Here is a 27,876-nt window from a genome sequence, read left to right on the forward strand (position 1 = left end):
TGTAAAAATATGGGCGCATATAATATAACTTACACAAAATATGTCCCAAAGTTCTTAATTCGCTGACATAAGAGCTATGGGACATATTATAGTATGATGTGTGCACCCATATTTTTACACTTATACAGGGGTACCGACGTGTTGTTTAGTATATGCTGACCAGTGACATAGTTACCTTTTGTGCCAGCAGCTGGGGCCAGTAACAAGCCTAACGCACTGAAGTAGCCTTAAGAAACCTCTTTGTTCTGAAGTGACCAAGTATTGAGCAGGACTAAAGACAGAACTTCACCCGCAAATAAACATTATATTAGTTTATTTTTATTATATGCGTATTAACTGACTTCATATTTTTGTAGTCACATTATTAGCAGCTGTATGTTATTGAAAATACGGACTAAGGTACTTACATTGTATGGATGTAGATGTTTTGGTTTACACAGTTGGCGTCACATGTAAATTGTATGTCCACTACCAAAAATTATTGCCCATCACCATACCTACACCACAAACACCTGTTAATTTAACTTTTAGCAAAAAACTTGAAACATAGCCACTGAATATCGAATATTTATGAATTATCACTACAGGGTGGGCCAAAAGGGTGTTGGTAGTTTTAATCTTGAATTTTTCAAAACCGCTTGGCGGGGTGCGGCGGGGGGGTATGTTGCTATACGCCTCGTTTCGTGGAAATTTTATTGGCATAGAGCAATACACAGGAACGGAGCCTACATTTTGTGTATGAGCTTTTTACCAGAACCCTAAATCGTTGTTTACTGCACCATGGGTGTATCGACAGGAATATCATTTACGAGATTAACGTGAGGTTCCAAGTGTTAATGTTATACGCAAATTGATCATAATGGTTGAAACAACCAGCTCGACCATAGCAATAATGCCTGGCGGACGTCCAGCCTCTGAGAGAACGGCCGACATTGTGGAGCAAGCGTTCGGCAAAATCCGCAACAATCAACGCGTAAGAGAGTTTGGGCTACGGACAATAAAAAATTCAACATTGCGACAAGTTTTGAAGCATAATTTTCATCTTAAGGTTTAAAACATTCAGTTTGTTTATGAATTAAAACCAAATGATTCGAATAACCAATCAGATGCTCATCTCATTTCCGAAAGGAATGATAACAAATGGCCACCACCCAGCCCCGATCTCGGTCCTTTTGATTTTTTTTCTGTGGTATTACCTCAAATCTGTAGTCTTTGACTCAAATTCGAAAGATTTTGAGCAGCTCTTAAGGAAAAAAATTCGGAAAATCGCCAATATCCCCGAGGGGAATATTTCGAAAAAAAAATCCATAATTTGGGATTTTGCCTTCAAGAGCGCCTAGAAACTCAGGTTGGCCACTAATCTACACATTATTTTGAGTCATAAATTTCCATAACTTGTGTTTTTAAAAGTAGTATTAAAAATGTACGATTTGAAGTTTTTTTTTTTCAATTTTCAAACTTTTGGCCCACCCTGTACAACATCTTATAAGACAAAGTCCCTCGCCGCGTTTGTCTGTTTGTATGTTTGTTCGCGATAAATTCAAAAACTACTGAACGGATTTTCATGCGGATTTCACCTATCAATAGAGTGATTCCTGAGGAAGGTTTAAGTGTATAATTTAACTAACCCGTGCGAAGCCGGGGCGAGTCGCTAGTTATTCATATTCGCGAGTATTGCACTGTCGGACAGTCAAACGAGACAAGGAAACTGACAGTTATAAGATTTTTATGGTTATATTGGTAAAATATAGACTGACAGTATATATATTATCTGATAATAATAGGATGTAATTGCGTATTTTTTTTGGAAATTCTCAATAGAAGAATTCTCTATTCTCTATGTATTCTTTCTCTGCGCAAGAGTTAGACTGGACCCATTGAACAAAAGGTAATGTTTCCTAAAAAAGTGTGCGCGTGGTCACCGTTCTTATACCATAAGTACATAACGTCTCTCCTAAGAGGATCAGTACTCTGTTCAGTCTAAGAAGCTTTAAACAGAGGACATACTTCACCCACAAACTATTCCTGAGATTGCGTATATTGGAAATAGTTAGATGCTACTTGAATTTGGCCGGTAACACCTCTAACAGTTTCAAAATGTCAAGTTGTGTAGAGTTAAAATATTTGTGGACGCAATAGCGTATTAGCACGTGACACAAAGTTTTAAACATGCGGCATTAAAATAGGGATACTTATAGTGCGACATAAAATAGTAGAAATTAAATAAACTGGAACCTAACATTTTCCATACTGAATTGTTGCCATGTTTAAGCATTTAATAACTGGAGGCGCCTTTGAGAGCTTACCCCTCTGCACAATTGTGCAAACTTTTGTAAGGACTGACATGGCTATTTGTACGTTACGTACAAATCATGTAGAAATAGCTGTTGGTGGATGATCAAAAGTCACTTTTTATCAAAGATAATTATATATTTTCCATTAAAACTTAATTATTTTACAGAGCGATGTTAATAGTGGGAGTTGTTGAGAAAGAAGAGAGTGAGTGAGTCGGTGAAAGGATACACGAATAAAACCATTCGGTCAAATATGGTTGCGTTCAGAAACATAATCCCGGGTTTCGGCACCATTTATGTTGGTGGATGATTAAAAGTCACTTTTTATCAAAGAAAATTATATATTTTCCATTAAAACTTAATTATTTTACAGAGCGATGTTAATAGTGGGAGTTGTTGAGAAAGAAGAGAGTGAGTGAGTCGGTGAATGGATACACGAATAAAACCATTCGGTCAAATATGGTTGCGTTCAGAAACAATAGCAATACATTTGACGTCCCCTCCCCCGCAAAAATCGGCAGACTGTTTCGTAAAGAAAATAACAGCGATGACATCTCCAGTTACTAAATGCTCTAAGATTTAACGTCATAAATGTCACAGTTAGGTACGAAACGCCCTCATTTATTTTATACTATTTTATGTCGCACTGTACATTGTTTACTAGAGTCTGTTCGGAAAGAGAAGAGTTGTGGAATGTATTGGGCCTCATACATTCCACGATTCTTCTCTTTCCGCACAGACTCTAACCGAAATTAATTTGACAGAATGGGTAGTATTAATTTTGCGCTTGAACGAAACACGTGTTTTTGGCTCAGCTGGTCCCGGCTTTGGGCTATACTATGGGCACCGACGTGGCGTTGACTGGTAAATAGGGGTAAGATTAGTTAATTTAATAGGGACTTGATTCATCTCGCCTATTCCACCTATCCCTACCTGAAATACAGGGCTAACGACTGTTTCCCCTTACCTGACTTGATGAGCTGCCATTGTTTTTATTCCTCAACACGCTTTTAGGACTAAATGAAGTTATTAAAACTATTTTCATCATGCTGGGAATCAATTCTTCGAAAAAAAAAAACAACGGGTTGACAATGACATTGTAACTATAAATATTAATAACAGCGCCACCTAGTGCAAAATGTCTGCAACACTATGTATAATTGAGGTTAACGCCGTCTAGCGTTATTTCGTCGCATTATCTGAAACCCCTAAGCACATCACTGTGAGTACTAAAGTTATATTAGTACCAGTTTGAGGGAAACTCACTAGATGGCATTTAAATCAAAAAAGAAAAACTCAATGACATTGTAACAGTGTCCATCACACGTGACGTCACGTCTTACGTCTTACGCTCTCGTGACTTTAACATTTTTTCCCCATCACAAAAAGTGCTCAGCGCCGCTAAAGAAGTTTTTACTTCAAAAATCTAATTTGATTAGCCTATCTATACAAGGTAGAAAGCACAGAAAGGTATCTGTAATAATCTTAGAGGATATAACCAACAGAGACGCCATGTCGATAATTTTCGGTACAAAATAGTCTGCCGTATATTTAAACTTTTTATTGGTCCAAGCTATAGTTTCACAGACAAGACCATATAAAACTTTTTTTATCTACCAGAGACAACAACTTTTTAATCCGTCAAATTCACATTTTACGTTTAACGTCGTCCGTCAATCATGGTTTTTCGTCTGCTCATATTAATGTAGTTTCAATTATAATTTCTTACTTTAGTTTAAATAGCCTTGTTAAAATAAACAATCATGGCGATGGCCGAAAAGAAAAACGAGTATCCTGTGTCCGTGGAGGCCGATAGACGGTTACTGGCCTTCGACACTTGGGAGGACTACTTGGACTCCTTAATAGATATAGCGGATCTGAGAAATCTCAGGAGCATAACAACTTCTCGGACTGTTGCTGCTTTGGGATACAGGTAACATCCTATCCGATCCGACATCTATGGTCTGCCAAGGATGAAACATTAAATGCGATGTAATTTCGACCATTGAACTATTAGAACTACAGAACCGGCACAGTGAACCAGTATTTTGCGCCATGGGTTGTTGACGGCCGACATTTGTTGTCGAAATGTACTAAAGCGAAACGTAAATCTCGCGACCTAAACGCGTAAGCGCCATGATTTTCTCGGCGCTTACGAGGTTTTGGTCGCGTGGTTCACGCTGCGGTGCAGACAACTTCATTGTGTGGTATGGCTTCTCTATGAAGTAATAATAGCTCAATGATTTCGACAGATAGGTACTTGGCTTGAGACTCGATATTTATTATATTATAGTATAAGACATAAAAAAACTATAAGAACTTTAGTGGAGGTTTTCGATGCGAGGCACGACGCCTAATATTAGTGAAAAGTTATAACCGATGGGCGAGGTCTTGCTGAAATGCGAATTTATTCATTTTATTTACTTACTTTTCCTGCGCAATGAAAACTATTAATATCTAAGGTATTAATGATAAAATATAATACATGCTTTTTATTTTAATCTGGGCGTTTAATTGTGTGAATGTATGGGTGATGATACTGATGATTGATGATAAAATAAGCTCAATAAATGAGTCAATGATAAAATAAGCTTAAGTTTATTTTTTTTCTTTGGACACGACATTCGAATTAAAAACGAAAACTAACAAATTGTGATAATGAAATAGAATTGGCATTCCTATATTTTCCAATAAGTGACAAACATTTTACTATTTCAAAGGTATGTAAGTATTTCATTATTACTACATGTACCTACTTTCATCCGGTTTCAGAACACGAGATATTTTAATCATGTGTAATGAAATTATTGGAGTTATTTTGTTAGTTGAAAACCTTCCGCAATTTATTAACAATCCGTTTAATTGTGTTATGCCAGTATTATATATCGTCCAACATTCCACCAATACCAATAAATAACCTCAGAAATCAACTAATTAAACAATATTTAAGTTTTTCGGCATAATTTGCTGTTACTCCTGCTAAATCACCCGAAAGATGTGTTGCATTATATTTTGGCAGGCACTATTGGCATCGGCCATGATAATCTACCCGTAAATTTTACTTTTTAGTAATAAAACTGTTAAAAGTCGAGTGTTCAAGAAGTTGAATTAAAGAATAAGATGAGAATAATGAAGGAAAATAACCCGTTTTTATCCTTAGAGCTCATGGCGACACCCTATCAGAGAAAGAGTTCATCCAGCGTCGCGCATTTATCCACGAGATCGTATACCCGACGGTCAAGCCGTACGTGCTGGCTAGTGAGGGAACCGATGTCAGTGATCCCTTCAACCGTGAGCTGGCAGTTCGGGAGAGAGCCAACAGGCTTGGTATACTACAGGTGACTATGACTATCTCTGCCTGTGATCCATGTGATTGTATACCCGAAGGTGATACCATAATATGTGCTGGCTAGTGAGGGAGCCGATGTCAGTGATCCCTTCAACCGTGAGCTGGCAGTTCGCGAGAGAGCCAACAGGCTTGGTATACTACAGGTGACTATGACTATCTCTGCCTGTGATCCATGTGATTGTATACCCGAAGGTGAAACCATAATATGTGCTGGCTAGTGAGGTAGCCGATGTCAGTGATCCCTTCAACCGTGAGCTGGCAGTTCGGGAGAGAGTCAACCGGCTTGGTATATTACAGGTGACTATGACCAAAGAGAATTAAGCAGATATCTCAGCCATTGAACCATGTGATTGTATACCCGAAGGTGAAACCATAATATGTGCTGGCTAGTGAGGGAGCCGATGTCAGTGATCCCTTAAATCCTGTGCTGGTAGTTCGACAGGGAGCTAACCGGCTTGGCATACTGCAGATATGAAATTTTAAATTTACTAGCCGTGTCAGTAAGACCTTATTTTATTAAACCCTAAAGTGTCGTGTCGTGAAATATAAGCGCGCGTAAGCCAAACTGGAGCTAGGTAATAAGCTAGATTAACTTACTTGTTCTTAAAGGAGTGCCATAAAAAAAAATTTAAAAACAAAGGGGATGTACAGGAATGCAACAACTATAGAGGAATAAAGCTCATGTCACATAGCATGAAAGTATGGGAAAAAGTGATAGAGAGACGCCTGAGAAATGAGAGTGATATAACACAAAACCAGTTCGGGTTTATGCCGGGGAGAGGTACAACAGACGCCATTTTTGCACTTCGCTATCTGTGCGAAAAATACAGACATGCCAAAAAGAACCTGCATATGGTGTTTGTTGACCTCGAAAAAGCATACGACCGAGTACCCCGAGAGGTTTTGTGGTGGGCTCTGAAAGAGAAATGCGTGCCTGGGAAGTATGTAGAGTTAATCCGGTTAATGTACAACCGATGTTGTACACGCGTCCGGTCAGCTGCTGGCACCACCGACAAGTTCAGTGTCACGGTAGGCTTGCACCAGGGATCGGCTTTAAGCCCTTACCTCTTCCTGCTTGTTATGGACGCTCTGTCATCGGACATACAGTAGGAGGCACCCTGGTGTATGCTGTTTGCCGATGACATTGTGCTTGTTGGTGAAAACGAACTCGAGGTGCAGAGCAGATTTTTAGAAATGGCGGCAAAAATTGGAGAATGTTGGCCTGAAGATCAGCAGATCTAAAACAGAACACATGTTCTGCGATTTTGGCGGTCTCTCCAGTTTTGCTGCCATAGAACTCGATGGCGTTACATTGCCGGTCTGCTCCGACTTTAAGTACCTCGGTTCGCTCGTACAGTGCGATGGCGATATTGACCGTGACGTGAAAAACCGGATTAGCACAGGATGGATGAAATGGCGACAGGTCACGGGAACCATTTGCGACGCCCGAATGCCTCTTCGGTTGAAGGGTAAAATTTATAAATCAGTCATAAGACCTGCCGTCATGTATGGATCAGAGTGTTGGGCCCTAAAGGTGACGGATGGAAAGAGATTGCATGTAGCGGAGATGAGAATGTTAAGATGGATGTGTGGCGTGACGAGAATGGATAGGATAAGGAATGAGTATATAAGAGGAAGCCTGAAAGTTGCACCCATAACAGAAAAAGTAAGGGCAAATCGCCTAGCGTGGTACGGGCATGTGATGCGGAGGGATGAAAGTCATGTGACGAGAAAGGTATTACGAATGAATGTGGAGGGAAGTACGAGGAAAGGAAAACCGAGGAAAAGGAGGATGGACTGTGTGAGAGATGATATGAAACGAACGCAAGTGAATGATGAAATGACGGGCGACAGAGAGGTGTGGAAGAGAAAGACATGCTGCGCCGACCCCAAGTAAATGGGGCTTTCAGGTAGCCAAATCGATAAAATTTCAATTCTGCAGACGCCCGCTCTGGACTTATAAATGAATATGCTGACGAAACAATTCCTGACTTCCGTTTGTTATTCCACAGTCAATAATATTCATCCGACACTTCACGAGGGGCGGTTTCGAAATCTCCGGGTATATCGACTACGCGCACCGTCTTATATCAGAGAACTGGGTCCCTTTCTTCAGAGCCAGCAAGATGCTGTGGCCGAGGGACAGTGACCTGGGCTACTACCATTGGCGCCATGGGACTGTTAGGAGCAACATGAGCAGGAACTATAAGGTAAGTGAGTAGAAGCTCCAGCAGGAATTGTAAGGTAAGTGAGCAAGAACTTTTTGTAGCGACAACAGGTTGTCATCTTCGGCATTCTATTAACAGAATAACGGGGCGCTAAATTGCGCGTATAGTAGCTGTATGGAATAAAGTGGTTACTATTTGTATAACCTACTTCTACTTAAGTAAGTATTTATTACCGCTGTTTAAAATTATTCCGAGATAAAGGTGTATCCTTACCCTTACCTACATAGATTTAGGTTATAAACACCGCAGATGTCATTATTTTCATTGCAATGCAACTAGTGCAATTTGTGGATATGGATAAATCTGTTTCTCTGCAGAAAACCAATTTAGTAGTTTCAATAAGTAGATAAATAAGAAAGAAGGTGAAAAGATATTCAAAGCAAACGTTTGTCTTTGTACGTACATTATTGCTTTGTTTTCGTTTAATTGAAGAATAAAATAAATTTCGTTTGCTCAAAGAGTGCAACTATTTAAACGCAACGTAATTGCTTAGGTATTTATACGTAATACTATGGACTATGCTCGTACAAAGAGTGACATTTAAGGGTTTATTTATCCAAACGGCGACAGTAAGTGTTTTTATAACCAGGCGCCCAAAGAGAAAACAGTTCACAGACATCGCATTATAAGATATGACCTAGACTCGTCCTTTTTAGCCTGTCATGGACCCGGAAAAAGGACTGCTGTTCCAAAACCGACACGACCACAAGATCATCTGGCCTGACCCTCAGCAGGACCCCGGGCAGAACACCATGAAGCAGAGGATCTTTTCTCCGAGATACACACAAATAGAGATTTATGACCACGTTGTTAGGAGAAAAAGTTAAACAACTCGGTATAGTTTTATTATTAATAAAAATTGTATTTTCCCCAAACTACACAAGTTTATCAAAAATATTCTAAAGGTATACAAATAAATAATCTAACATATTTAATTAGTTTTACCTCTAAATATAACAGTTCCTTTTATGTTCTTGAAAACAATATTCACGAAATGACAAGCTGAGCAAAGCTCAGTGAGCATGTCATCTTTTTTCTCAACTCAATATAATATGTACTTAGGAACCGTACATGGTCCTTAATTTTTTCCAGTTATATAATATGCTACAGTCCTGGGCCTTAGTGTAAGTTTGACACATAATAATAACATAGAAGACATAAAAGCTACGTGCGTCCACACAGAAAGGCAACATTTGCGCGACTGCGGCGCGGCGCGGCGCACTGGTATTCATATTGAATTGGCGCAGAAACTTTTTTGAAGACGGTCTAAGGCCTAGGTACTTATTTACAACTGGGACAAAGTTTTGTAGTTCTGTCACGTAGCTGCAGTACACATTGCTACGCACATACGTGTTATTGTCTGTGTAAATAATGAATGAACTGTAAGTAATGTTAGATACACAATGTGTAGGTATGTCTAAACCGTAACAGTACTTATTTGGCTTGCTTCACGCTTTTCAGTCATTGCAATAAAATAAAGCAGTTAATAAATAAGTATATTAAATCTAAGTAAACGTCCCTTAATTATTTTGAATAATTTATATTTTAAATTACCTATAACCTATAACACATTTAATGATTTCAAACAATTCTCCAATCACAAAAACAAATTGAGTCTTGTGTTAAGGACCTATTGATATTATATTAAAAAATACTGAATTGGAGACCTTTCAATGTACATGGTAAACAATTTCATAATTTAATACTGCATAAAATACTACTTTAGAAATTAATTCCATCAATCAAATAATATAAGAAGTAATATAAAACTTAATAATTACATAAAAGTTATTGGTCCATCACTGAAGTTTGTTCTGGCTGGAATAACTTGCCATAGACCAGGTACTTATTATGCCATCGTGTTACCATAGTGGAATAGGAAGTGACGCTAGTCGATATAAGTAAGTAATATTCCTTTAAATACCTTTTAATCAGTAGGTAAGAGAAATCAATCCCGCTTCTAGTTCTATACCTAAATGCATGCATTTTAATCATAGCATTTCTCTGAATGAATTTGTAAACTATATACAATCTTTGATTCCCCATAATTTGTTCCCTTATCACAACATGAAATTTGCGGAGTGTTAGTTAAAAGGTAAATGAACTAAATTGTAATTGATTTTAATATTGAGATTGTGCTGATTCCAGTCGGGATCTACGAGCGGTTTCTCTGGAGGCATTCTTCACCTCAGCCGTGCGTAAAACGATGCCGAATATGTCTTCATGATATCGGTTATCGTCCTGAAACGAATACAGAAAATTGAGTTCACGTGTAATTATAATGGGACACTACATTTTGCATTCGCGGATAATTACGAGCCATCGCGTAGTTAAATACAGTGTGAAAATATCAAACAGTTTCATATTTTTAGTTTGATTAAAATATTCACAAACGTATATTGCCCAGTAAATTTTATTTAGTAAAATTAAATAAGAAGCTTCTGAACATCAAAAACGTTCATGATTGTAGTGTCTTTCCTAATTTGAATTTAAATGTCTGTAGTTTCAAAGTTCCAAATATGTATGTCAGTCAGCCAGTCAGTCAGTCGGTCTGTGTCAGGTCGCCGCGGAGGTCGGAAGCCACGACAATGATTATTTCCAGTGTTTTTTTTCACTAAAATATTTCAACTTAATTATGATTTGAAGCAGAAGGCAAAATCTGATAGGCATCATGAATTTCGAGTATAATTTGTCGTTAAAAAGAAATAACTCATTCCAACACTAAGTTTATACGACAGTACTAAAGTGCCCATATTCTAAAACTGTACTTAAAGAATGAGCGTAAAAATGTACTTTGTGAAACAAGTTACTACCATTAAGTTCATTATGAAATGCTCCGCCTCGAGCTCCGTGAAGTTGGTGTGCCGTTGCAGAATCTGCTTGAGCGTCTGTTGTACCTCTTCCGCCATCTTGCAGTCTCCACACACGTAGAAGTGTCCGCCCTCCTCCATGAGCATTCTGGTTATTGCTTTGCCCTCCTCTCTTAAGTGGTCTTGGACATATTTCTGCAATCGAATGTTTATTGTTGAAGTAATACCGTTATTGATACGCCCTCGGTGGCAATCTAGGATTTGTTAGACCTGTACCCCAAAAGCATAAAATTGTTGTAGTAATTCACCGAATCGCATTTCACCTTGAATGAAAAAGATATCACTAGATTTTTTTACTTGACGCACTTTTTCGCGTAGCTTTTGACATTAGTATAATTAAATTGTAGTATTAAATTTTTTATGTAGTATGTTACCGTAGACGCATTTCGCCGTGATTGACTTTTTCGCGTAGCTTTTGACATTAGTATAATTAAATTGTAGTATTAAATTTTTTGTGTAGTATTTTACCGTAGACGCATTTCGCCGCGTTCGACTGCTGCTGTTTGGGACTCTAATTTGTGTTAGTTTAAGAAGATAATTAGGTTTCTTTTAAGGAGTAATAAAGCAGCTTTGTGTCTTAGATCATTTGTTTTGCTTTATTTAACGCCAAGTATCCGAAATTAAGAATTACACCTATGTCTACAGAATCATCAATCTACTCAATCTTCATACTGTTGCGTTGAATCACGTCGCCAATACAATACACGATCGAGGTAAAATGCGACTAAAGTAATAAACGATTGAGTCATAACGCGAAAGTTAAATGCACGATCGAGGTGAAATGCGACTAAAACTAATAACGTATAAAATAATAAACGATTGAGTCACAACGCGATATTTAAATGCACGATCGAGGTGAAATGCGACTAAAACTTATAGCCACTAGAAAAAAAAACTTTTGAGACACAATGCGAAAATTAAATATGAGATCGAGGTGAAATGCGATTCGGTGAATTACTACAACAATTTTATGCTTTTGGGGTACAGGTCTAACAAATCTTACAGTAAACCCCCGCCTGGTGGTAAGCGGCTACCGATGCCTAAAAACGCATGAAACTCCAGACTTCCAGAGTTACTTGTTGCCTACCTTTCAAGAGCTTGTTCTTTAAGAAGGTGATTTGTGGCGTTCCATGCCTAAAAAAACCCTTTATCGGGCATGAAAACGCTTTAGGCATAAAACCTCACATTTATATTGATGGAAAGGAAAATAAAGTAATTTGAAACATATTTATGCATGGATGGATTTTGTGTAGTCTATTTTTATAGTAGAAAAATATCGTATTTGCCTTTTAAAATCTATTTCGGGGAAGGAAATTGCTTTCATTATTTGAATGTCGTGAATTAAGCATATTGTGTCAAGCAATTTTACCGACGGTTTTAACTATGTTATTGTATTTAATTACCGAATCGCTACTACCATTTCACATGCTATCGTGTCTCCAAATAGCCAACAATTTATTTACCTACAGTAGTGCTACATTGTTGGTGCGAGACAACTAGAGTACGAGTAAGATCATGGCTACGAATAGTGTGTGGTTTTCAAAATAAAGAGTAAAAAAAAACAGACATAAAAAAATATATTTAAATACAGTTAAAAGATTACCTTGTCCTCTTTTTTTTCTCTTGAAAGGGCTAAGAACACTTTGTTAAGAGTCCCTTCTCTAAGAGCTTGTTCTTTTTCGACTCTGTATATATCCATTCCCTTAGTTCGACACCCAAAGAATAACCAAACTTGTCCAATCTTCTCCTTCTTACTTAGTTCTTTTATTTGGTATTTTCTGTGATGCCAGAATCCTCTCAGTGGGGCGATACCAGAACCGGGCCCAATCAAGATGAGGGGTACCGACAAACTCTTTGGCAAGTGGAAGGTTGGTGCACTGTAAATAAAAAACTTGGATTGATTCCTTAATATTAACTCTTGTTTACATAAATTAAAGTCATATCATATTATTTTAGTGCCTTGGTGCAACCATACCTACCTACCTGCCTGTATGAAAAATAATTATGTCGGCATCAGGTAAGGATTTACACTGTGTTCAAAGTATTTTATTCTTTGTTAAAATGACATTCATGTTTATACATTTTGGGAACAGCATCTTACCGTCTTGTAAAAACGAAGATTTCGTCTTTATTTTCTATGAGATTCTTTAAATAGTTTGAGCAAACTCCATAATGAACTGGACCAGCACCATCTGAAATATAACAAGAAATTAATGAAAAATAACCAGCAATGGTTAGCGCGATCAGAGTGCATTACGGCCGTTGCGTAAATAAGAACTTACTTCGAACTTTGTAAAATACGATAGCTACAGTGAGATGTATACGTTTCGGGTGCGCCAGCGGCGACGAAGAAATAGAATAGAATCTTGGTTGTAAGGTAGGGAGAAGCGCTGCTAGAAGTGAACCCTGAGGCTTGCACGATGGTAAGTCTTCCAAAACTTCTCCTAGATGGGGGACGTGGGAATGCTTCCATTCGTCATATTTATCGGAGTCCTGAAATAAAATAAAATAAAAGGTTTAATTCCAACTCTTAAAAAGAAATCACAATTTATAGGCTTTGCTTTAAGATGACTTACCAGAATTAGTTCATTTATTTTCAACGTGTCTTTTTCGTCAGTGCAAGCTTTGGCTAAGTACTTCAAAACAGTCGTTGAAGGTGGAGTTGTTATGTCTACGAAACGAGTAAATAGATCTCGGATAGACACTGGGGGTATTATGCGTTCATGTTTCTCCCACGTCTTTGATGAACCTATAAAATTAATCAAAGTTAAAAATAGCTCCCCAAATGCGTATTTTCATACCTTTCGTTTTATTACAAGTCAACGTCCGATCTTACCAAGAGGCGTAAGTGTTTCCTTCATAACTTGTAGTTGTACAGGGACGTCGAAGTCTGTCTCTTTTAGTCTTTTCAACACCGAGTTTACAATTTCTTCACGGTTGCATGGCATAACTCCCAGATGATCTCCTGGGTCATATTTGACTTCATCCTGTAAGATTTCAAAAATGTTATTGTTTATAGATATGGTATTGCCTAATTTGAAATAAAAGGGTTATTATATGAATAAACTTACTCTTGGTTGCATATCAACAAATATGGTTTCCCGGTCTTCAGTGTGATCGCCTAGACGTTTAACTTTTTTGACCAAACTAGGAATTAATTGTCTCTTATATACACTCTCAAGGGCCTCTTTCATAGATACAGTTGTAGACGGTTTGCCGAATCTGACGGTTTCTTCCGTAAGCGGCAATTTAGAGATTGCGTTTCTAGCATCCATTAGCATATTTTCTTCTACGCAGAATGTTTCGGCAGCAACCTAAAACAATTAGATTTTTAGTAAATAGTTCTACAAGGGAAGCATGAGTTAGGGGCATCAAATGCTTAGGATCGATTTAAGTCCATAAATTGAATTCGGTTTTTTTTAATGTAAAATTAACAATTTGTTGTTTCTTTTCGTATACAAAATGTTATCGTATACCTGGAAGATTTTAGAAGACCAAGCACGAAATTCCTGTTCTTGTGCAAGCATTTCATCACCAGTCGCAATGTCCAAGATCCTTTCACCTCCCAGTTCTCCCAAAACTTTGTCGACAGTTTTGGCAAAGTTCGCAAACTTGGGATATGCGCTGGATCCCAGACCAAACACTGCGAAGCTGACATTACTCAACGGACCAAGGTGTTCGATGGATGATTCTCCGGTTGTACCTGTGTGTAAAAATGTAAAGATATAAAATCAACTCTTGTTTGAATATCGTAAGATTATGAAAGCCTTGTAATAATATTTCTTACTCCTATTGGATTCCACGCGCGAAAGAGATTTTTTGCATCTTGGTGGTGGTGACATGACGCTGTTAGTCCTCATTAAAGATTTTGGTGTTGGTGTCCTGAAACTGCAAAATTAAACATCTTAGAATGTTTGCAGGTCATTATGTATGGATCTAAGTATGTATTTTTAATTTTTCGTCTGTATAGTTACCCTGGGCTGGGAGCGCTTTGAGAACCATCTAGTTCATTTTCCATATTTTGTATTTGGAAGAGATGATCTATAAAATCCTGTAAAACAAAGAATTCACATTAAGTATTTGAAAAGCATGATTTATTTCTAAATGCTACAGTTTGCACTAGGTCAATATTTTGTAACGATTACACCCGATAGTTAAATTATACATTAATTCATTTCATCAAAAACAGCATTTTGGCGTACATTAACCTTGAGTCATTTTGTTGGTTATTTTTAACATTATGAGTAAAATAAAGGCGCTAGCGTATAGGATATCAATAAACCCATTAAGTTTAATAAAAAAATGTATTATCCATACCTGGCCGTTTGCAGGAGGCTCTCCATTGCCAAATGTTGACGTCACGATCAAAATCAGCGTTTCGTGTTCAATAGAGAACATGTCATACTCATCCATCGCGAAAACCTAGACAAAAATTAACAATCATATGAGCTGTCCCTTACTTAGTAATGGCTGGTTAGCCAAGATATTATAATTATGTTCTACTACTATTAAATACTTCATTGGGCAGATTATTTTACCTACATAATAATGGTAGCATACTGTGCACTGTAGGGACTAGGCCCTATATTATGACTACACACAAAAAATATGTATGGCCAGTTCATTGTGATGATGATACCTACATAAAATTTAAGCTTCGTTTACGGAAAACAATTCAATTTGTAACAGTTTACAAATTAGTGCCAACTCACCTGAGCATTAAAAGCGTGTCCAAACATAGTTCCTAATTCTTTGGCATATTGTTCAGATTTGCCTGTCTCCGTGGCATAGAGGATGGTGACCTTGACGCGACGGGACAGGGCCGTGGTGAATAGCTTGGAGGTGAACTTGACGGCTCGTGCTATTTGCTTGAAGTGGAATTTACGATGTGGCTTTTCTCCTGATTTTTCCCAGTTGTATTTTTTCCAAGCATCAGTCTACAAAAAAGTAGAATAGTATCAATGACGACAAATACAAAAATTTGCTCGATGCTGGCGTTGGCCAATGCTGATATTTAGATGAGAGATGTAACATTAACGTCGGGTATCAAACAAACATAAAATTATAATTATATTTTGCTAAAATTGCCGATCTCTTGCCATAGCTTGCATACATGCTTCTGAAACACTTAAGCTCGATTTTAATGTTTCTTTTCAAGTTTGAAGTAGGTAAATTGAGAAATTTTAATTTTATTAATGTGAATTAATAAAGCGTTTACTTACTTGATACTCATAAGACGGTTTCATGTAATAATTAGCCATTTCTTGGTGAAAAACTTGTGTTAGGGACGATGAAAGCGGAGGAACTATCCAGACCCAGTCAGCTGGGCAGCCTCCCCTGAAAAAATAGAAAGTAAGAAATAATTGAGATTACCTTACGCTTTAGGGAATTTAGGAATGTCATGCTTTCTTCACACAAATACAAAGTTATTTCAAATATCAGTAAGGTACATACGCTTACGGTCACTACTGGGATCCACACAATATTTGTTTAAAAATAGATTTAACCAACCTAGCCTTGTTTTCGTTTTCCAAATGCTTCATAAACTGTTCGGAGGCAGAGTGGTGGTCCACGATGGACACTGTGTCCCTGAGGAAACTGTGCAACACGGCTTTGTTGATCTCCACCACTGCCTGATCCTTCCAAAGGGATACCGCCGAAGTAGTCTCGAGGCCCATTTTCAGCGCTACTTTCTGCAAATTCGTATACATTTTAAGGCCCCGTAGGTTCAGCTTCTTCTCTCACTGAGTGTAGGGTCGTAGGCTGGGATGGCGGATGACATATTTTTGAATTTAGATTTTTTTGTAAGTATTAACAAAAAAGAAAGTAAATAATCTATGAGTTCGGTCACAAATAAAATTGTTCATTATCAGAAGCAAATTTCATATTTTTAGCTTTTTATTGCAAAAATTGTTACACATTTTTAAGGTGCGGTTTAGGCCTACGGTCATGAATCATGATTTTTTTCTATAGAGCGAAAGTCAAGAAATCAGGTTTCGAATCGATAAAGTTACTAGAGGAAGGCCTTAAGTTTGCTAATTAAAATTTTGGCAACCGTATTGTGATTTCAAAAAGCTCTACGATTTTTCAGGAACTCCGCTGGATGAACCTACTGCACCTTAATTCAAGCACGAGGAGTTAAAGAAATAATCGTTTAGAGCTAAGGGTTAATTGCTGGTTAGTTTGCAATAAAAATGTAATAACTTTTATTAAGCCCGGATGTCCGGTTGTAAACCTAAAATTCACTAGGCCATTGAGTTACAGAAGGATCAATTATTGGGCTATTGTAGTAATTAATCCCTTCTATAACTCAACGGCTTAGTGAATTTTAAATTCTATTAATTGCATTTAACACCAGCGGGTTCTGTTCCTGCATGCGCTTCATGCATGACACGAGTACCCGCTCGGTGTACCCTTTACATGAAAGTTTACTACGTTGCCCAAATATCCGGGACACCATTATTCCTGTACTAACAAATTCTTCATGACTTTCCAGTGTCTATTACAGTATAACAGTAGTATCGGTATAGATCTATATCTATACCGAAACGTTTTAATCACTACTATATTTTATAAACACTATTGTTTAAAAATATACGCACTTCCAATATATTATAGCGGCTGGCGTCGCAAAAGTTGCGGCAGCCGATCTCGGTGCCCATGTACCAGCCATTGAATGCGGTGGCAGTAAACTCGATGCCGCCGCAGTCCAGTCTCATGTTGGCGACGGCAGGCAGCGCGTACCATCGCAGGCCGAGCTCTTTGAACCAGTCCAATCTGAGAAAGGAAAAATTAATTTTAACATTAAAAAAGGATTTAAAAATATGTATGCAGAGTACTTCAGAAAGGGTAAAGTTCCCGTTCATGGAATTTGTAAGTTTGTGAGTGATTATAAAATATAATATGCTTCAAAAAGGAAGAATCTAAATTTAATGCCCTTCTTACCATATAAATAAAGTTAATTTCACTGCACAATTTACTGCCCTATCGGAAAAAGCATCCAATCTCGCGCGTGGTGCCACCTTATGCACAATTGCGTAAAGTTCCCTCTACAGAAACTCGAATCGAAAAATTTGCATGTCGACCTCGGCTCACCTTACTTTAAGGACCGACATATAAGATACAAGAGCACGTAATATTATTTTTCTCAAACATGCACAGAAATATTGCCTTGATAAATAGACTGTGAAAGATCATATCGTCTCGAAAACCACGAAACTATTACGAGACCTATAAGTTCATTTTCAAGGGGACCAGCGTCAGGTGTCGGTGGTTAATTAATGTGTATAACATTAATTACGGGGCAACCTGTATACAAGAACGAAATAGGTATTATATGTGCTTGTTTTCTAGAAACATTGAGAAGCATGTTTTTATAGTTGTCATTGAACTTGAAATGTTATTTTCTTGGGATATGATAGACGCAATATCTTTTCATCGTGGGTTATGTCTCACGTAGTGCACTTTAGAATAAGTATCGTACACTTCTAGCACGTTTCTCTCACTACCTACTTTTCATTTACCAATGAATAGAAATTGAGCTGAACTTTTTATCTAGTACCTACCTATATTGTAGCTTATTACCGACGCCGTTATTTTTATACAAGTCTGCATCAGACCGGCTGCCAGAAAGGATCGGAATTAGTTACTACGATCATGCATAATTTGATAATTTAAAATTTGTTAAAAAAAAAATCTGTGTAACGCCTCACCCATGGACAAATTGAGAAATGTTTCAAATCAGAGGCACAAACACATTGACGGTATTTGGTAGGTATGTAAAGTTTGTATCAAAGGCATGCCAGTGTGGCACATCGGGCAATCTGCGGTGCGGTTTGCGGAAGGGTACGAGAGTGATTCCTTGCGGGATAATATCTGTGGCCCTATTCATGAAAGCTTGTAACTTGTCATTGTACTGTAATTGGGATTATATTTTTATTTAAAAGAGATAAAAACCTATTATTATAAGTGTGACTAACTAACGCGTGAGAAAAATAAATAAAAGATGAGTGATAAGTATTTTGCGAGATAAGAAACGAGGTTCCCACAAATGTATATCCAAACCATTCGATTTGTAGGTACACGGCAGCATTTCCATAAATGTGCACATGAATCTGGATAATAGATACCGTAAAATTGTGTTTACAGTACCGAGATACGCGGAATTCTTGTACAAGAAAACATCTACAAAATTAATTCCTGAATCACCTTTCTAACGTCAATTTAATTACCAAGTTTATTTACGTACGCGTATCCCGTGTGTCATCACATCGTCATTTCGCCTACGTTTGACATCAATACGTAATGATGTCTTACACATCACCCATGTGGAACAATGACGTTTCCCTTTAAGATCATTGATCCATAAAATATACAATTATTACCTATTACCTACTCCTCAGTAGTATAATATTAATCTACCTACTATGAATACCTACACCTACACGTCGATAAATTAATTTATCATTCGTTATGAAACTTATGAAAATTAGGTAACAACTTGGTAAGTACCTATAAGTCCTATAACTATTTAAAATATAGGTATAATTTATTTTAGCAATAAAGTTACTGACAAGTCTTAATTTATATTTATTCTTATTTGTATCTGTTTAACATTATGCAATAAAATTAATGAACACATGTTCTTTCCAGTTTAGTTATATTTTGTGTCATGCTCGCTGTACAATAATTTTGCGACTACGATTTTAATTGTGGGTCGCTAAACTTAATAAGTTTTTGGCAAAAATTTCATTTTTGGTACAAGCTTTTATCGCTGACTGTACTTTTCTTACGACAGACAACTAGTACTCATCGAGACAATTCTAAAAACCCCTAACACAATTAGGTTGCGTTGTTTCATCACAGAGTTCCTATGGCCACCTCCTGTCTCCATCATCAGATCAGCTCGATGGTACCATAATATTGCATTGTCATCCGATTTATACATGCATGCAAAATTTCAGCTCAATCGGAAACCGGGAAGTGGATCGAATTTAACTTGCAAGATTTGATTACAGACCGACAGACAGACAGACAACGGGACAGGTGAAACTAAATAAAAGCTTGTAAAATGTATGATATCATATAAAGTTTCTATAATCTATATGCAGTGCAGTTAGATTATTATTATGGCATTTTCACAAGTCTATGAAATCTGAAATGCCATTGATATTCGTTTTTCTTCTTCTTCAGTCGGTCCCTCAATACTGAGGATCGTGACATCATATCCTTCTGTTGAAGACCAGGTTCCTCCATAGGGTTCTGTTCCCCGTTTTCGATTCGTTTTTAATCCGCCCCTTTGCCCTTTTGTGTTTGTAAGAAAGAGATAAAGTTAGGGGTTGACTTGTAGGTAGGTTACTTAGGTACTTACTCAGGATGCTCCATCTGAACTTCCAATACAATATCTCGGGGTAATTCGAAGAACTCTGGCTCCTTGCCGTCGGCCTGCAGGACCAGCGGCAAAATGTCCCACATCGTGTACGGCGGCTTCCATCCCAGCTTTATGCAGATCTAGTAAAAAAAACATTGAGTTTTTGATGCAAGTCGAAAAAAAAGTTAATAAAGTTGGTCAAGCAGATCTTGTCAGTAATAGAAAAAGGCGGCAAATTTGAAACTTGTGGGCGCGAAGGGATATCGTCTAATAGAAAATTTGAATTTGTCGCCTTTTTCTACTGACAAGATTTGCTTGACCATCTATATTTATTATTTAATATGACAATTGGCGGTCAAAAGGTTAAATCGCGTGGCATAGACGGATGACGTACGAACGTTGAACAGATTTTGGCTCTTTGACGTTTGAGTGAGTGTATAACTCAATGTTTACTAATACCTACCAATTGAAAAGTAAAGTTTTACCTATTTGGAGCCTTCACGGTAATGTAATACGGTTGAAATTTTACAAACAAAAGCTTTCTTTTAATAAGTTTTTGGCAAAAAAAATATTTTACGACAGACAACTAATACTCATCGAGACAATTCTAAAAACCCCTAACACAATTAGGTTGCGTTGTTTCATCACAGAGTTCCTATGGCCACCTCCTGTCTCCATCATCAGATCAGTTCGACTTTACCATATTATTGAATTGTCATCAGAACTACATACAGCTGCCAATTTTCATGACGCTACGATCCTTGGAAGATGGTTAAATTAGTTACCTTAGATTCCATTACATAGTTACATACAGGTCGATCATCACAGAGTTCCTATGGCCACCTCCTGTCTCCATCATCAGATCAGTTCGACAGTACCATATTATTGTATTGTCATCAGAACTACATACAGCTGCCAATTTTCATGACGCTACGATCCTTGGAAGATGGTTAAATTAGTTACCTTAGATTCCATTACATAGTTACGTACAGGTCGACCTAATAAAAGCTTGTTAATATAAAGTAGGTGGAACGTTAATGAAACTAAGTGCTATACTTAGTCCTTTAGTAAAAAAAAAACATTTTATCAAAAGCGTAACAAATTGAAAAATCCAAGTCTTGTAGCTAATAAATTTGTGAGATCTAATGAAGCCCATATTAAGTCTATGGAAGCATCTATAAAACAAAGTTGTCACAAATTACTTAACAACATGTTATTATGACGGTACTTATATTTTTTATTTTCAATAGTATGGTCAGACAGTGACAGAACTAAACATTCCAACAGTGTACTTAAAACTGGTCAGATGATTAGTCGTGAGACTCGTGAGAAGCCGACAAAATGGAAATCCCTATTTCGGTTCATTTCCTAATCCCGAACCACACTGGCTAGGAAATGACCACGTTGATTAGATCACATCCGTGAATTTGACTCATCTACAACCGCATCTAATCGACTTACCCAGCTCATTTAGACGGCTCCTTTATACCAATCTCAACAGTCATCAGTCTTTATGTACCTAGTTCAAGTTTTTTTTAAATTTATAATTTATATTGAAACGATCCGCTAGTGAACATTGTGTTACGGTGGCATGCAGCGTTTGCATTTGTATGGTACTGCAATGAGTTGGTACATAACTATTTTATAAAAATGTATCTAATTATTTTAGCTTATTCTCTATCGTTACCCTCTCTCTCTATCTTTGTTGCTAGTATGTAGAGGCGGATTACGTAAATGTCGAAGTTTTTTGTCTTATGGGAGAGTCAATATTTTATTCGCGATTCCGAGATTAGTCCAGTCGTCATCAAATGTAATATCTGGGAGACCGAGCTTTGCTCGGAAAACATATAAAAACTCAAAAATGCGCGTTTTCCCAGAGATAGGATAGGACCTAGCTAGATCGATTTTTCGCCCCCTAATACCCCCATATAGCAAATTCCATTGAAATCGTTAGAGCCGTTTCCGCGATATACACATATACAAGAATTGCTCGTTTAAAGGTATAAGATAGTGACGGCCAAAGTGGCCAAATATATCGGAACACACTTTCGTTACAATAGAAATCAGGATCTTGCAAAATATGGCTAAGGGTTAAAATCTGGCAGTGTGGCCCTTACTGCATACTTATTGTATTAGTACCAATAATAAAATGATTCACAGATATTGTCACGAGGTTGTACAATACAATACAAATACTCTTTATTGCACACCTCATTACAGAAAACAATACAAATAATACGGGAAGAAAAGGTTAAACAACTTGTGGTGTACTTACATTTGTAAATTCGACTCTGCCAGGGTCGCCCAAGATTGATCCGTCTTCTTGCACGTAGCCCGCGTAGTTGATGAGCTGTGGGTTCCATATCCTGTAGTCATGGTTGCCGTCTGTGCGTTGGGGGAATATGGTGATTGCCGATCTGTTCACAGATGATAAGGAATTTAAATTTACTAGTAGAAAGCTGTAATGACAGTGAGTATTAATAGTCTTCGGACATAATTTAATTCAAACATGATATTTAATAAAAGTATTCGTAGTATCATTAACTATATTTAACTATTATAGTAACATTTTGAAATCGTTTGCGTTTGTATATTTATAATGTAGAACTTAATCAACATTGTCTGGCTTTTAAAACGGAATTACATTACGAAATTGGTGGCGTGAAATTGATTTCGTGACATTAGTTTTATCAAGAGTTTCACGTGTAATTTTATATTTTCGTAATGCATGCATTAATTTCATGAAAGCAAATCAATTTCGATCCCTGCGCGATTTTTTTGGTGAAATTAGTGTCATGCAACTAATTTCTCGAAAGCTTAATGTCGCGAAAGTGTCTGCGCTGTGTGGACGTGTAGCTTCGATGCTGATGGGGCCATGGTCACTGCGATACTGTGAATTTCACGACACTAATTATTTCACGAAATTACTTTCGCATATAACGAAACTACTTACGTGAAATTGATTTCAACATGCATGATACTAATTTCGTAATGTAATCCCGGTTAATAAACAGTGATTTCTACCAATCAGGATCGCTGATTCTTTATTACTTCAGGCGATGGTTGTCATACCAATATACAATATGAAAAGCTGATGAAGAATGGGTTAACATTAGAACTGCCCAATAACAAAATCACACCACTTACTAACAGGTAACATCGATAAAAAATGGAATTGACCTTCATATAAAGCGGTTACACGATTGCAATAAAATGTAATACGGCGCAACTCGATACTATCACATTTTTTATCTCAGCATGGCGTTTTATCATGATCTCCGTTCGGCATCTTTAGATGTAAGAAGTGATTTGTGAGCTGACATTGGATCAGGCGAATGGAGTTCTTACCGAATATTTCCTTTATTCGTCGCGTATTTTATATGAGTACAAAGCGCCTCGTACATTCCTTTTGCAGTCGTCACTTCTCTACAATCGAACACCTGGAAAAATAAATGTTTTGTAATGTTACATTGTTTATTTTTCTCATGATAATTATACTCATCAGAGTCAAATCAGCTCAGCGGAGCCACGACAGTATTAATTTCTAGTACAGGTAGAGTTAGGTAAAGGCAGTTCCTCTAAAATAAAAGAATACCCACTTTTATTTTTATAGCTTCAGAGAATTTTGAAACTGGTTTACATTTAGTTTGATTAAGAGATCTTATAAAAAGTTAGTAAGTACCTACAAAATGTCCCATTTTAAACCTAACGCCAGACAAATGGCGTCTCATCTCAGTCTCGTTATAAGTTGTCGCCGGTCTTTAACTTTGTAACCCTAATTAAAAGTTCACATGTATTCTTTGCGGTAAACTCAAAGAAATATTATGAATGAGTTGGTTTATGCTTACGGTTTAAGCGCGCCTAAATTCTACTTATTTATAAGTACCTAACACTAAGTAAGCAACTAGCACTAACCTATTCTGGTCCGTAAATCAAAAACATTTTTTAAGTTATATATTTATTGGTTAGACTTCAATAGTTCGCAACCAGTTCAAGTCAAAAATTAAATATTTCTAATTAATTATCTCGCTTTTTCGGTGTAAAATATACACTTTCTGAACTTTATATAAAACAAGCAGATATTCCTAATCAGGATATTTCTATTCCATTTTACACAACGCAGGTACCTTTTGGTTTTGTAAATTTTTTCCTGATTGCTTTAGAAATTTGAATACGTAGGTACGTATGTTACGACTTCACCCCTGAGGCATTTCTTCACACTACTTGTATTCACATTCACACATCGCTCTAGCTGAACGAAAAAAAAAAAACGCCTAAGAATGTTATATAGGGACTTTGATAGGACTTTTTTATTTGGATGAAAAAGCTGTAGCGATACCATCAACGCTCTATTATTTCTGTTCACGAAGTGCAGATTGCCTCTCTGAATTCAACGAGTACGAAAAAACGCAACATTAAAACAATCCATTTTTAAATCCCTAAAGAAATTTACATTTCAAACGCTACCTTGTTTATGTCCAGTCGACGTCAAAGATATGTTTACACTTTTTGCCTTATTACAAAGGAGTAAGGTGCAAAAGTGTATACATATTTTTGACGTCGACTGTCCAAAGAAAATCGGCGCCAGTCAAAGCAAAACACGACATGAATGTTTGAAAAATCAGGTTTTTGTAAATTATGAATGGCAGCGATAAAATTATCTGCATTACGTGATATACCGAGCTATAAAAAGAGACAGAAATCTAATTACGTTTTGTACGAGTATTCTCGATATACCTGAAAGCAAAATAAAAGAAGATGATTGTATTTCTTCGTCTCTTCTACTCGTCGGATCATAACTGTGTATGTAGGCATACTAGTTAATGTCCATAAAAAAGCTACAGATCATCATCATCTTCCTCGCATTGTCCCGGCATTTTGCCACGGCTCATGGGAGCCTGGGGTCCGCAAATAATCCCAAGAATTGGCGTAGGCACTAGTTTTTACGAAAGCGACTGCCATCTGACTTTCCAACACAGAGGGTAAACTAGGCCTTATTGGGATTAGTCCGGTTTCCTCACGATGTTTTCCTTCACCGAAAAGTGACTGGTAACTAGTAGTTCGCCCTGAACTGAGAACTCGCGGTTTGCCAAAAATTATATAGAGCGATTGACTTTGTTGCACCTACTTACTCGTATAGTTCGACATAAAATAGTAGAAAATAATTTTCAAGAAAAAAAAACCGACTTCTTTGGGGGCCGTTGAAAGTACATAGATGGTGCACTATGGGGCTGTCCATAAATTACGTCATCGATTTTTGACGATTTTTGACCCCCCCCCCCCCCCCTATCATCATCCAAAAATCATGCTTCAAATGACCCCATTTCCTCCTACTTCATGCTACCGTCATCCGATGTCCAGACCCCCCCCCCCCCTAATTTGAAATGACGTAATTTATGAATAGCCCCTATGTAGAAAACGAGGTAAAACCACCCACTTTTCTAGTAAGCATTTCGTTTCTGTAAGGGTCGCAGTTTTAGCCTCACGAACCCACTTCTCTGATAGCAGTTCGGTTCTGTGAGGATTGCAGTTGGAACCTAACCAAAACCATTTTTCTATTAGCATTTTGTTTCTGTAAGGCTCGCAGTTCTAACCTAACCTAACCCACTTTTTTTCGGTTCTGTGAGGATCGCAGTTCAAACCTAACCTAACCTAACCCACTTAACGGCGCGTGCGGTGCGGTGTACGGGGGTTTGAGCGGGAGGGGCTATTAAATTTGGCATCATTATACTTTATACAGACCTACATTTTATGGTAGGTAATCATAGTGGTTTATTTAGCTTAGGTATCAGTGGTTTTCCGGGTCAAGGTCCGAGTCCGGGTCTGAGTCCGGGTCTGGGACCAGTTCCAAGTCCAGGACCAGGTCCAGGTCGAGGTCCAGGTCTAGGTCTTGGTCCAGGTGCAAGTCCAGGTCCAAGTCCGGGTCCAGGTCCGAGTTCAGGTCCAGATAAGAGCCCGGATCCGGGTCAGGTCCGACTCCAGGGCCAGCTCCGTCAAAATCGAAATTCGAAATCGCCAAACGTGTAGTCATTGAAGAGTTCTGTTCTGATCATCATCAGCAGTTCCACTTCATCAAATGTGACCGTTTATAATGTAAATTCTTGATTTTCTGATGAAAATACACAAATCTCTATACGCATGCCTTTAAGATTTGAGGAGTTCCCTCGATTCCTCATGGATACCATCATCAGACCTCGAGCTTGGCAAAAATGTGGCTTAAAAACTTAACTTGCTTAACAAACATAACGAAGAGGACAAATCGCCAAACGTGAACTATGCGACGTTGAAGAGTTCCGTTCTGATCATCATCAGCAGTTCCACTTCATCAAATGCGACAGATTTTAATGAAAATGCTTGATTTTCTGATGAAAATATAAAAATATCTATACGTATGCCTTTAAGATTTGAGGAGTTCCCTCGATTCCTCGTGGATCTCATCATCAGAACTCCAGCTTCACAAAAATGTGGCTTAAAAACTTAACTTGCTTAACAAACATAACGAAGAGGACAAATCGCCAAACGTGAACTATGCTTCATTGAAGAGTTCCGTTCAGATCATCATCAGCAGTTCCACTTCATCAAATGTAGTTTTTGAATGTATATGCTTGGCTTGTTGATAAAAAACATAAATCACTATATGTATGCCTTTAAGATTTGAGGAGTTCCCTCGATTCCTCATGGATCTCATCATCATCAACTGGGTTTTGACAAAAACGGGACCAATCTGTATGCATATACATACAATCAAAAAAATATTTTTTTTTAAATCGGTCCAGTAATGACGGAGATATGGAGTAACAAACATTTAACAAAATCGAATCTCCTCCTTTTGAGATTTGGATGTCAGTTAATAAATGAGGGCGCCACTTTCTACGTAGCTGTCACATTTTTGACGTAAAATGCTTACACATGGCAACAATTTATAGTCTGTCAAGCCATTTCCGTCAGTAGAAAAAAGCGGCAAAAAAATGTAGGCGCGAAGGGTTATCGTCCCATAGAAAATTTGAATATCGCGCCTTTTTCTACTGACAAACATGTTTGACCGACTACAGTATGGAAATTTTAGAGTTCCATTTTATTTAATTTATACTATTTTATGTCCCACTATAGGCGGCAATGGATCAAACATCGCGTGGATATATTACAAGGTCTGTGGAGCCCTTAACTGATACTGTATCTGTGGTAAGCCGAAATATTTCCTGTCAAATGTCAAATTCCTATATTATGTTTATTTTTATCTTGCTAATTATTTCAAAATGGTTAATTTAAAAACGATATTATAAAAATGCAAGTCGAGCACTTTCATTTGATACCAAACTCGACCATACTTTCTTGCAAAAAATGACCAGAATAGCAAGACCCCTCACAAACAGCTTTTTAGCCTTTTAAGCTCTTCTAGCTCAATAACCCATTGATCGAGCCTGCTCATAATTTAATGACTAAAATATAATGCCCTCAACTACACGTTTACCCAATTTCATTTAAATTAGAACAAATTTACTTAAGTTCTTGAGTATCAAACTATTCTCTGATAGTTCAGCTTAAAAACATCGAAATGCCGGGACGTGCCCCTAGCCAGCCGCGTGTCGCAAGTCGAATGTAAAGCCCCCTCCAGACTATGCGCGTGAATCGCGGGCGAAGCCGCGAACGCAAGTGTGGAGTCGATTTCGCTGTCTGTGAAAATCGACTCCACACTTGCGTTCGCGGCTTCGCCCGCGATTCACGCGCATAGTCTGGAGGGGGCTTAAGAACTTCGTTCGCTTCG

General features: G+C 37.6%; 2 protein-coding genes across 2 annotated transcripts in view; one reads left to right on the forward strand and one right to left on the reverse strand.

Moving 5' to 3' along the window:
* The first annotated feature begins 3,976 nt into the window (after window positions 1-3,976).
* Window positions 3,977-8,806, forward strand: LOC134792744 (cilia- and flagella-associated protein 299-like). Its single transcript, XM_063764047.1, has 4 exons — window positions 3,977-4,227; window positions 5,455-5,632; window positions 7,656-7,853; window positions 8,528-8,806. The coding sequence occupies exons 1-4, from the start codon at window positions 4,058-4,060 to the stop codon at window positions 8,696-8,698; spliced, it is 717 nt and encodes a 238-aa protein (XP_063620117.1). The 5' UTR covers window positions 3,977-4,057; the 3' UTR covers window positions 8,699-8,806.
* Window positions 8,702-27,876, reverse strand: part of LOC134792738 (nitric oxide synthase-like) — a 47,758-nt gene continuing 28,583 nt past the window's right edge. Inside the window, exons 4-22 of the mRNA XM_063764037.1 lie at window positions 23,460-23,551; window positions 22,387-22,528; window positions 20,112-20,251; window positions 17,344-17,518; window positions 16,253-16,434; window positions 15,964-16,078; window positions 15,454-15,678; window positions 15,059-15,163; window positions 14,716-14,792; window positions 14,529-14,629; window positions 14,218-14,444; window positions 13,813-14,055; window positions 13,578-13,728; window positions 13,318-13,490; window positions 13,024-13,234; window positions 12,843-12,933; window positions 12,345-12,618; window positions 10,685-10,876; window positions 8,702-10,112 (exon numbers count right to left, since the gene is read on the reverse strand). Of these exons, the coding sequence (XP_063620107.1) occupies window positions 9,993-10,112; window positions 10,685-10,876; window positions 12,345-12,618; window positions 12,843-12,933; window positions 13,024-13,234; window positions 13,318-13,490; window positions 13,578-13,728; window positions 13,813-14,055; window positions 14,218-14,444; window positions 14,529-14,629; window positions 14,716-14,792; window positions 15,059-15,163; window positions 15,454-15,678; window positions 15,964-16,078; window positions 16,253-16,434; window positions 17,344-17,518; window positions 20,112-20,251; window positions 22,387-22,528; window positions 23,460-23,551 (3,036 nt within the window). The 3' untranslated portion in view covers window positions 8,702-9,992. The remainder of the gene's footprint in view (window positions 10,113-10,684; window positions 10,877-12,344; window positions 12,619-12,842; window positions 12,934-13,023; window positions 13,235-13,317; window positions 13,491-13,577; window positions 13,729-13,812; window positions 14,056-14,217; window positions 14,445-14,528; window positions 14,630-14,715; window positions 14,793-15,058; window positions 15,164-15,453; window positions 15,679-15,963; window positions 16,079-16,252; window positions 16,435-17,343; window positions 17,519-20,111; window positions 20,252-22,386; window positions 22,529-23,459; window positions 23,552-27,876) is intronic.

The sequence above is a fragment of the Cydia splendana genome, chromosome 8 (assembly GCF_910591565.1).
Source record: "Cydia splendana chromosome 8, ilCydSple1.2, whole genome shotgun sequence".
In the NCBI taxonomy this organism is placed as follows: domain Eukaryota; kingdom Metazoa; phylum Arthropoda; class Insecta; order Lepidoptera; family Tortricidae; genus Cydia; species Cydia splendana.

Excerpts from the sequence above, each read along its gene's own strand:
- LOC134792744 (XM_063764047.1), top strand. The coding sequence starts at position 4,058 with ATGGCGATGGCCGAAAAGAAAAACGAGTATCCTGTGTCCGTGGAGGCC. Across the intron at positions 4,228-5,454 it reads GTTGCTGCTTTGGGATACAG|AGCTCATGGCGACACCCTAT; the intron begins GTAACATCCTAT and ends TTTTATCCTTAG. Across the intron at positions 7,854-8,527 it reads ACATGAGCAGGAACTATAAG|CCTGTCATGGACCCGGAAAA; the intron begins GTAAGTGAGTAG and ends CGTCCTTTTTAG.